Below are 11,967 nucleotides of genomic sequence, written 5' to 3'. Positions count from 1 at the left end.
GATCACGAGTACCAAATGCAACATCAGTTTCTTGTTAAAAGGTGTAAAAATATAAATCTGCAATGTTACAGCTGCTGCAGATGAGAGAATTTACTCTGAATAGCAGCTGTGCTACGAGCAGGACTTTAAGGTGGAACACAGAAAATGCTGGAGGAATTCAGCAGGCTAGGCAGCCTGAAGGCACACATTCAGCAATTCAGGAACAGCTTCTTCCCCTCTGCCATCCAATTTCTAAATGGACCTTGAATTCATGAGCACTACCTCACTACTGTTTTAAATTCTTGTTCTTTTACTACTTATTTTAACTCTTTTATTTATATTTACTGTAATTCTTTTTTCTATATTTATCATGTATTGCATTGTACTGCTGCAGCAAAGTAACAAATTTCATGACATATGCTGCTGAGTACTTGATTCTGATAAGGTGCTGTCAAACCTGTGAACTGTGTGCAGTAGCATGGTGTTCTTCCAAAGCTCCATCAACAGTAGGAGAGTGTGTGTTTCAATCTGTCACATCATTATTTGCTCAGCTGATGCCAGACAAGTGTTGGACTTGCAGGGCAGAATAGTACATGAAGTGCTAAAACTTTGCAAATAATGGAACAAGCTGAGAGTCGGAGTGCAAACAGACACAGGTTTGAGTATGTGGCACATTTGCGCCATGGTAGAAAACAAAATGGTGGCTCAAACTCAAACAGGCTTCATGGGCATCCTACAGTACTATAACACAGTGAATAAGTTGTTCACATATTCCATGGAGAGGATGCTAGGACTGCTGTGTCTGTATGGGTGATGGGTGCCTGTGTGCACGCACGCACTTGGTCAAAGAGGAAAATTGGATTCAGTCAAAGCTATTAAGCACAGAAGCTTCATGTGTCATTGGAATGTGTTATGGCAACTTCCATTGAGATTACTGGCCAGGAAATTCTATCCTGAGAAGATGTAAATGTAAACTTGATCATACTATACAAACTATAGAAAAGAGTATTGTCAGCATTTCGGGCTGAAACCCTTCGGCAGGTCTGGAGGAAGAAATGCTGAGGAGTCGACTTAAAAGGTGGGGGGAGGGGAGACAGAAACACCAGGTGATAGGTGAAACCTGGAGGAGGAGGGATGAAGTAAAGAGCTGGGAAGTAAATTGGTGAAAGAGACAGAAGGCTATGGAAGAAAGAAAATGGGGGAGGTGATGGGCAGACAAGGAGATAAGGAGAGAGAGGAAAAAGGGGATGGGAAATGGTGAAGGAAGGGGGCCGGGAGTAGGCTTTACCAGAAGTTTGAGAAATCTATGTTCATGCCATCAGGCTGGAGGCTACCCAAATGGAATATAAGGTGTTGTTCCTCCATTGGCCCTAATGACGTTAGTAGAAAGGGGAAGTGGTCTTGCACATGGAAGGAGGCTGAAGAGCAGGACTTCCAAGCTAGAAAGTTGTAAAATTAGTCAGCTCCATCATGGGTACTAGCCTCTGTAGTATGCATGACGTCTTCACGGAGCAATGCTGCAGAAAGAAATCCATCATTAAAGACCCCCAACACCCAGGACATGCCTACTTGTCTAGCTTACTCCTGGCCCCACATACTTGTCAGGGCGGGAACTGGATGACAGCACAGATGAATGAGTGATTGCAGGAGGCAGGGTTTCAGGTTCTAGGATCATTGGAACCTTTTCTGGAGCAGAGGTGACTTGTAAGAGGGATGGGTTGCACATGGACAGTAACCGATATCCTGACTGAGAGGTTTGCTAATGCTACTGCGGGAGAGTTTAAACTAGTTTTGCTGCAGCCTGGGAACCAGAACACCAGGTGAGTAAAGGGAGGATCGGACCGAAAGGTAGATGTCAGGGCAAGTTACGAAAGGCAAAAATGAAGTAACAGGGTATGATGGGTCTGATAGTTTGAAATGTGTATATTTTAATGCTAGGAGTATTAAGGGTAAAGCTGAAGGAAGGATAGGTGAACGTAGAGCATGGATCAGTTTATGGAATCTATGATGTTGTGGACATTACAGAGACTTGGTTGAGAGGGACAGGAATGTATGCTTAATATCCCAGGGTTTTAATGTTTTATTAAACATAGAGAGGGAGGTAAAAGGAGGTGTGGGGGTGGGGGGGAAGAGCTGCACTACTAATGAGGTACAATACATAGCTGCACTCAAAAGGGACATAATAGAAGGCTTGTCCACTCAATCTATATGGATAGAATTCAAAAATAGGAAGGGTCCAATCACTCTGATAGAATTGTACTACTGACCCCCAATAATCAAGGGACACAAAGGAACAGGTATGCAGGCAGATTAACAAAAGGTGTAAACACAATAGGGTTATCATAGGGGACTAATATAAACTGAGTGCAAGAGGTTTAGATGGGGCAGAATTTGTCCAGTGCATCCAGGATGGTTGCTTAAATCAATATGTTGAGAGTCCAATGAGAGGAGGGACTGTACTGGACCAGGTGCTGGGTAATGAGCCTGGTCTGCATTGGGAGTATTACATATAATTCTTGTCACCCCCATTATAGTAAGGATGTTGAGGCTTTGAAGAGGTTTACCAGAATGCTGTTGAATTAAAGGGCATGTGCTGTAATGAGAGGCTGGATAAACTTGGGTTGTTTTCTCTGGAGTGGTAGAAGCTGACGGGGGATCTGATAGAGGTCTATGAAGTTGAGAGAGAGATAGAGTAGATAGTCAGCATCTTTTTCCTAGTGTTGAACTGTCTAATACCAGAGGGTATGTATTTAACATGGTGGGGGCTTTTTAAAGGAGACGTAGAGGTAAGTTGGTTTGTTTTTATCACACACAGAGTGTTGGGTGACTGGAGTGCGCTGCCTGAGGTGGCATTAGGGGTTGATACACTAAGGTCTTTTAAGAGACATTAAGATACACACATGAATGTGAGGAAAATGGAGGGATATGGACATTGTGTAGAGATAAAGGAAGAGAGGTTGGCAAGTTGATTACTAATTTATGTGGTTTAGTACATCACTGTGGGCCGAAGACCCTGTTTCTGGGCTGTATTGTTCTATGTTCTCTGTAAAAGAGAATGCCCTTTACTGTGTTTGGACTGGAAATTCAGCTCTTGCAACATAGCACAAAACCAGCAAATTACCTTGTAAAATTCCATTTCTGAAACAAATTTGTACAAAAGAGCTAGGTTTTCAAACCAAATTTTGCCATAATGCTTGATTTCTTCTTCAGAAAAAGTTGTTAACATAGAAAACCAACAGCACAATACAGGCCCTTCAGCCCACAAAGCAGTGCTGAACGTGTCCTTACCTGAGAAATTACCTCGGGTATACCTGTCCAGGAGTCTCTTAAAAGACCCTATCGTATCTGCCTCCACTACCATCACCAGCAGCCTTCTCCACGCTCTCACTACTCACTGCATAAAAAACACTTACCCCTGACATCTCCTCTGTACCTGCTTCCAAGCACCTTAAAACTGTGCCCCCTCGTGCTAGCCATTTCTGGCCTGGGAAAAAGCCTCTGACTATCCACACGATCAATGCCCCTCATGTTACTGGGCACTGCCAAATTTAATCTTGTAAAGAGCTCAGTGCAGAAAAATGTAATATGATCAGAAAACCCCGTCAATTGATGTAATCTGATAAAACTAAATCTGGACACAAATAAACATTTATTTTAATGTAATAACCACTGTACATCTGAAGTTTTACCAATTTAAAAAAGAAATAATATTTCAAAGTATTCCCATGGTTATGACTGAAGTTCTTGAATATTTATCAGTTCATGCGAAAGCGCCATAAGAAGTCAGTCTTGCTTAGCAATACATCATGGTTTGTTGTATGCTTACTTAGAGTAATTTTTGCAAAAGAGTACTAAAGCAAAGCTCCTTTTGCTCGCCAATCACCTGAAAGGAACTCTTGAAGTTCCTCTTCCTCATAGGTATCAACTTTCTCATCACCTTGTGATGGTGTGTCTTTCAAAGTTGTCATCAATTGTTGTTTTACAGTCTCTTGTCGATCTCTTAAATACTCTACACGTTTGTAGCACATGCTGCAGAGATAAAAGAAACCACAATAATCATGAAAAGAATAACTAAAGAATAAGCAAAACAATATTTCATGTTTTTAATCATGCAAACTAATGCATAACAAATTCATCAAACCAGAAGCAGAATCAGGTTTATTACTGATATGTTGTGAAATTTGTTGTTTTGTAGCAACAGTACAGTGCAATACATAAAAAAGCATATTAAAAAAATTACACTGCAGAAAAAATAAATATTACAAATAGCAAAAACAGTGAAGTAGTGTTTATGGATCATTCAGAAATCCTTGGTGGAGGGCAAGCAATAAGAAGGCAGCATGTCCTGGATGGTCCGGGTCCTTAATGATGAATGCCACCACCTTGAGGCAATGTCTTTCGAAGATGAACTTAAAGAAAACTGATGGACTATTAAAATTGTACAGCAAAATGAACAGGTGAGGTATCAGGAGAAGCATTATTTTAGAGTACTATTAAACAAATGTGTTTGTTTAAACTGGGGGGGGAGAAAGGGGACATAAAAAAAAATCACATAAGGTACACACACAAAACACTGTTGGAACTCACCGGGTCAGGCATCATCTATGGAGGTAAATAAACAGTCAACGTGGACTTCAGCTCGAAATGTCAACTGTCCATTTCCCTTTTTAAATGCTACCCAATTTACTGAGTTTGAATTGGGACAGGCTTTTTTCTGGCAAATGTGTACATGGTAAGAGGAAGGCTTTCAAACATGGAGTTTTGAGAGTTCAAAGCATATATGTGCCTGTCAGAATAAAAGGCAAGGAGAACAGTTTTAGGGAACCTTGGCTTTCAAGAGATACTGAGGCCCTGGTTAAGGAAAAAGAGGTGCATTGCAAGTATAGGCAGGTAGAAACAAATGAGATATTTATGGAGTATAAAAGCAAGAGAAAACAAGAAAGGAATCAGGAGCACTAAAAGAAGGCATGAAGTTGCCCTAGCAGATGTGGTGAAGGGGAATCCTAAGAGATTCTACAGGTATGTTATGAGCAAAAGGTTTGCAAGGGACAAAACTGGTTCTCCAGAAGATCAGAATGATAATTTGTGCATGGAGCCAAAAGAGATGGGGAGATCTTAAATAGATTTTCTGCATCTGTTCAGGAGACGGATACAAAGTCAATAGAAGTGAGACAAAACAGCAGCAAGGCCATGGACCCTATACAGATTACAGTGGTGGATATATGTTTACCTTGAGGCAAATCAGGGTGGATAAATCCCCAGGGCTTGACAAGATGTTTTGTTGGACCATGTGGGAGGCAAGTGCAGAAATTGCAAGGGTCCTAGTAGAGATATTTAAATCATCTATGGTGACAGATAAGGTACTGGAGATTGGAGGATAGCTAATGTTGTTCCACCATTCAAGAAAAGCTCGAAAAATAAACCAGGAAATTATAGACCAGTGAGCCTGACATGAGTAGTTGGAAAGTTACTGAAAGGAGTTCTAAAAGATAAGAGTAATTGAATAGTCTGGGATTGATAGGGATAGTCAACATGGATGTGTGCGCAATAGGCCATGTCAAACTAACCTTAGAGTTTTTCAAGGAAGTTACCAGGAAAGCTGATGAAAGAAAAGCAGTGGGTGTTGTCAAAGGCCTTGCTGAAGTCCATGTAGACAAAGTCTTGCATGAGAGTTTGGTCAATAAGGTATAGTCACTTGGCATTTAAGATGAGGTAGTAAAAATGGACTAGGCATTGTCAGAGGGTGGTAGTAGATTGTTGCTTCTCTGAGTGAAGGCCTGTGACTAGTGGAGTGCTGGAGGGATCGGTGCTTGTCATCGATATCAGTGATCTGGATCAAAATGTGGTTAACTAGATCAGAAAATTTGCAGACGACACTAAGATTGGGGGTGTAATGGACAGCAAGGAAGAGGCTCAAAGATCGGGACCAGCTGGAAAATGGGCTTGGAATATGGCAGATGGAATTTAACGCAGACAAATGTGAAGTATTGCACTTTGGGAGGACCAACCCACAGTATATCTTTTACAGTGAGTGGCAGGGCATTAAGGAGTGCGGTAGAACAAAGGGATTTGAGAATACAAGTCCAATAATTGAAAATGGTGACACAGGTAGATAGATTTGTAAAGAAAGCTTTTGGCACATTAGCCACATTGATCAAGATGTTATGTTGACATTGTATAAGGCATTGGTGAGGCCTAATATACAGTATTGTGTGCAGTTTTGGTCACAACCTACAGGAAAGTTGTAAATAAGATTGAAAGAGTACAGAGAAAGTTTACAAAGATATTGCCAGGACTAGAGAACCTGAGTTACAAGGAAAGATTGAACAAGTTAGAACTTTATTCCCTAGAACATAGAAGATTGAGAGGAGATGATAGTGGTATTTTAAATTAGGAGGCATTGATAGGGTAAATGCAAGCAGGCTTTTTCCACTGAGGTTGGGAAGGACTACAAGTTGAGGCCATGGGTTAAAGTTGAAAGGTGAAATGTTCATGGGTAACATGAGGGGAAACTTCTTCACTCTGAGAGTGGTAAGAGTGTGGAGTGAGCTGCCAGCGCAAGTGGTGGGTGCAATTTTGATTTCAACATTTAATATGAATTCTGATAGGTTCTGATGGGGGGGAGAGGGAGAAGGATACAAGACCATAAGATACAGGAGCAGAATTAGGCTATCTGACCTATCAAGTCTGTTCCATCATTCAATCATGGCTGATCCTTTTCCTATCTCCTCCTCAACCCCAGTTCCTAGCCTTCTCAAAGAACCTATTAATCTCTGCCTTAAATATGCCCAACGATCATGGACTTCACAGCTGCATGTGACAACGAATTCCACAAATTCACCACACTTCGGCTGAAGAAATTTCTCTGCATCTGTTTTGAAAGGGCGCCCCTCTATTCTGAGGCTACGCCGTCTTGTCCTAGTCTCTCCCACCATGGGAAACATCCTTTCCACATCTACTCTGTTTACGGCTTTCAACATTCAAAAGGTTTCAATGAGATCCCCCGCCCCCATCCTTCTGAATTCCAGCGAACCCTTTCATTCCTGGAATCATCCTTGTGAACCTCCTCTGAACCCTCTTCAATGCCAGCATATCTTTTCTACGATGAGGGGCCCAGAGCTGTTTACAATACTCAAGGTGAGGGCTCACCAGTGCCTTATAAAGCATCCGCAACACATCCTTGCTTTTATATTCCAGACCTTTTGAAATGAATGCTAACATGGAATTTGCCTTCCTCACCAATGACTCAACCTGCAAATTAACCTCAAGGGTGTCTGCACAAGGAATCTCATGTCCTTCTACTCTCAGATTCCTGGATTTTATTCCCGCTTAGAAAACAGTCTGCACATTTATTTCTACTTCTGAAGTGCATGACCATGTACTGTCCAAGATTGTATTTCATCTGCCACTTTCTTGCCCATTCCCCTAATAGGTCTATGTCCTTCTGCATCTTTCCTGTTTCCTCAACATTACCTGCCCCTCCACCAATCTTCGCACCATCTGCAAACTTAGCAACAAAGCCATCTATTCCATCATCTAAATCATTTATGTACAGCATAAAAAGAAGTGGTCCTAACACCAAGCCCTAAAGAACAACACTAGTCACTGGCAGCCAACCAGATCCTTCTATTCCCACTCGCTGCTTCCTACCAATCAGCCAATGCTCTAGCCATGTTAGTAACTTTCCTGTAATATCATGGTCTCTTAACTTAGTAAACAGCCTCATGTGTGGCACTTTGTCAAAGGCCTTCTGAAAGTCCAAATATACATCTACTGCATCCCCTTTATCTATCCTACTTGAAATCTCAAAGAAATCCAACAGTTTTGTCAGGTAGGATTTTCCCTGAAGGAAACCATGCTGACTTTGTACTATCTTGTCCTGCGTCACCAAGTACTCCATCACCTCATCCTTAACAATTGACTCCAACGTCTTCTCAACCACTGAGGTCAGGATATCTGGTTTATAATTTCCTTTCTGCTGCCTTCCTCCTTTCTTAAAAAGTGGAGTAACATTTGCAATTTTCCATCCCAGAGACCAATGATCTTTGAAAGGTCATTTCTAATGCCACCACAATCTCTAACACCACCTCTTTCAGAACCCTAGAGTGCAGTTCCTCTGTCCAGGTGACCAAGTACCTTTAAGTCTTTCAGCCCTTTGAGCACCTTCTCCCTTGTAACAGTAACTGCACCCACTTCTCTTCCTTCACACACTACAACATCAGGCATACTGCTTGTGTCTTCTACAGTGAAGACTGATGCAAAACACTCATTTAGTTCATCAGCCATCTCCTTGTCCCTCGTTATTATTCCTCCTGCCTCATTTTCTAGTGGTCCTATATCCACTCCCAATTCTCTTTTATTTTTAACATACTTGGAAAAACTTTTACTAGCCACTTCGATATTAGTTGCTAGCTTGCTTTCATATTTCATCTTCTTCCTTCTAATTTTTTTTTTAGTTACTCTAGGTTTTTAAAAACACTTTCAATCCTTGATCTTCCCACTAATTTTGCTTTGTTATATGCCCTCTCTTTTGTGTTTATATTAGCTTTGCCTTCCCTCGTCAGCCATGGTTGTACAATATTATTTTACCATTTGAGTATTTCTTCATTTTTGGAATACACATGTCCTGCACTTTCCTCATTTTTCCCAGAAACATATACAATTGCTGCTCTGCTGACATCTCTGCCAGGAGCTCCTTCCAATTTACTTTGGCCAACTCCTCTCTCATACCACTGTAATTTCGCTTACTCCACTGAAACATTGCTACATCAGACTTTACTTTCTCCCTATCAAATTTCAAGTTGAACACAATCATGTTGTGATCACTGGTTCCTAAGGGTTCTTTTATCTTAAGCTCCCTAATCGCCTCTGGTTCATTACATAACACCCAATCCAGTATAGCTGATCCGAGTCGGAGGGCTGTGTTCTGAGCACAGGTCAATGCAACTAGGCAGTTTAAAGGTTTGTCGTGGACTGGATGGATCGAAGGGCCTTTTTCTAGGACTCTGCCATTTTTATTCACAACAATAGATATGGGCCTTGTCTACTGAAACTTTTCTCATAAGACAACCCTTCCATTCCCAGTCATGTTCAAGTAAATCATCTATGAATTATTTCTATATACCTTCTTTCGCTGAAACACCCAATAATTCTTTCAAAACTGCCTCAGCATGAATAATGCTATACTGTTCTTTCTTGCAGTTTTCAATGTTAAATATTTAAAAACGCCAAGCTTAAAATGAAAATAAATTACTTGGCAATTCTGGCCTATCCTTGTTTTTAAATCACTCCATCTCTGCTCCACTATCAATTGATTCCATACTAAACGCAAAACAATTATTTCCTTAAAATTACTAAAAGGTATTAATATTAACTGCACTCAATACTCTTCCAAAGAATCTTTTTTTAAATTATTTTATTCATTTAGATCGGTGGTGCCCAAACATGGACCAATACCATCAAGCAAGGAGTCCAGTGATTTAGTGATTTGGAATGGTAACAGGCTCTTCTGGGTGATGAGCCCCTGCCACCCAATTATACTCATGTAGCCAATTAATCTACATGTTTAGAATATGGGAGGAAACTGGAGCACTCAGGGGAAACCCACACAGCAAGGTGAGAACATATGAACTTCTTACAGATAGGAGGAATTGAAAGTAGGTTGTTGGCAGAAGAATAGTGTTACACTAACCACTATATTGTCACACTACCCTTCATTAGTCTTCTTTGTGATGATGAGCCCACTTGATCAGTTTCTGGGTCATGTTTGGACATCTCCATAGTCTGTTTCCAGCTACAGGGGAGAAACTATACTGGATTGGGTGTTATGTAATGAACCAGAGGTGATTATGGATTTTAAGGTAAAAGAACTCTGAGTAGGCAGTAATCACAAAATGATTTGAGTTCAACTTGAAAGTAAATGGAAATTGTTGGAATTCTTTAGGAGATTACAAGTAGGATAGATAGGAATGTCAACAAAATCAACACAAATGTAATGACTTCTAGCATACACATTATTGAGATCCACCACAAATGTCAAAATCATAAATATAACCCATCCCCAAAACCTAATAGCATAACATGTAACATACACGGTGAACTTAACTCTTAACAGTCTGGGTGAATTCAGCCTAATGAAGTTAAGGATGCAGTGGATGTTGTATATTTCAACTTTCAAAATGGCTTTGACAAGGTGCCACACGAGCCGCTTACCAAGATAAGAGACCATGGTATTACAAGAAAGTATTACTGGCATGGTTAGAGCATTGGCTGACTGGTAGGAGGCAGCGAGTGGGAATAAAAAGAATCTTTTCTGGTTGGCTGTCAGTGGTATTCGTATTCCACAGGGCAGGATTCAGTGTTGGGACCGCTTCTTTTTACGCTGTATATTAAAGATTTAGATGGCTTTGTTTACAGGTTTGCAGACGATATGAGGATTGGTGGAGGGGCAAATAGTGTTGAGGAAACAGGAAGGCTGCAGAAGGATTTAGGCAGATTAGGAGAATGGGCAAGAAAGTGGCAAATGAAATACAATGTTGGAAAATGCATGGTCATGCATTTTGGTAGAAGAAATAAATGTGCAGACTATTTTCTAAACAGGAAGAAAATCCAAAAATCTGAAATGCAAAGGGACATGGGAGTCCTTATGCAGAACATCCTAAAGGTTAACTTACAGGTTGAGTCAGTGGTGAGGAAGGCAAATGTTAGCATTCACTTCAAGGGGTCTGGAATACAAGAGCAAGGATGTGCTGCTGAGGCTTTATAAGGCACTGGTGAGGCCTCACCTGAGTATTGTGAACAGTGTTGGGCTTCTTATCTAAGAAGATATGTGCTGGCATTGGAGAGTGTTCAGAGGAGGTTCACAAGGATGATTTCGGGACTAAGAGTTATGAAATGAGGAACATTTGATGGCTCTTATTCTGTTCTCGCTGGAATTTAGAAGGATGAGGGGGGAATCTCACTGAAATCTTTTGCTCTCTGGAAAAAAGACCATTTAGTTATGAAGATGTGGGAATATAACACCACATCATTGTCCAAGTCACAATGACTATAAGGGTTAATTTGTTATAATCTTTGTTAATTTAAATTATGGTAAGCTATAAACCTTATTGAATGGGTGCATATTAAATTAGGCAATAATAATATTCTATCAAAATATGTTTCTGCAATGCAGCTCTACACAAATCAAAGGCAAGTTTAATGATGGCTGTTTCTCCTTCACCAACGGCAATAATCTGCATTATTGCAAAAATATGGACTTTGCAAATATGCTTAACCTTCTGCAATTGAGCTGAGTTCATGAGAAGTCTAAGTTCATTTCAAAACAGATACACATCACAAGTAACATTACCATACACCTGTAATATTACAATCAGGTTGAAACAGCACCTTCAAAAGTCACAGATATAAAATATTTGAAGTTAATCCATCTATATGCCCTGCACATATCCAAAATGTGCAGGGCATATATGCACAAATCCAAAAACTCAAACCATAAATCTGCAGCTTTCTAAGTAGGTGTTCCAAATAATTCAGTAAGATTCCCATTATCAATTTATAATATAACAATAATATATCAGTTTATAATATCACAAGGCATATTGTATATACTCTGCATTGTGCAAGATTATCTGATTGTAAAAAGAAATAAAATGCACCTTGTAAGGTACAGAAATTGTCATAGTATGTTTCAGAGCTTATAACACAGAGAAATGCTACCTTCTTGGCTGAAACATGATTGTGTTGAGACAAGATGCCAGTCAAAGTGATAGAAAAATAAATCACAATTGAACAATTCTCTTTTCAATAGCATACATCCTCTTGTATTTCATTGTCAAGAATTTAGAAAAATTAGAACAAAATTTTAAACTACTCCATGAATATTGATTAACTGATAAGCCACATTCCATTATATTCTGCCAAGTCCTGATTTGCAACAACAGTTGCACAAGACCCAGAAAAATTAGCCCATAGCCAGCATGTTGTCCT

At 40.2% G+C, this 11,967-nt stretch overlaps 1 protein-coding gene across 1 annotated transcript in view; it reads right to left on the bottom strand.

The window, feature by feature from the left end:
- Positions 1-3,609: 3,609 nt before the first annotated feature.
- znf830 (zinc finger protein 830) overlaps positions 3,610-11,967 on the bottom strand; it is a 76,543-nt gene continuing 68,185 nt past the window's right edge. Inside the window, exon 10 of the mRNA XM_059972472.1 lies at positions 3,610-4,008. Within this exon, the coding sequence (XP_059828455.1) occupies positions 3,831-4,008 (178 nt within the window). The 3' untranslated portion in view covers positions 3,610-3,830. The remainder of the gene's footprint in view (positions 4,009-11,967) is intronic.

Source organism: Hypanus sabinus, chromosome 6 (assembly GCF_030144855.1).
Source record: "Hypanus sabinus isolate sHypSab1 chromosome 6, sHypSab1.hap1, whole genome shotgun sequence".
Lineage (NCBI taxonomy): Eukaryota > Metazoa > Chordata > Chondrichthyes > Myliobatiformes > Dasyatidae > Hypanus > Hypanus sabinus.
Note: the sequence above shows the minus strand (reverse complement) of the source record. Positions and strands in the feature narration are given on the sequence as shown.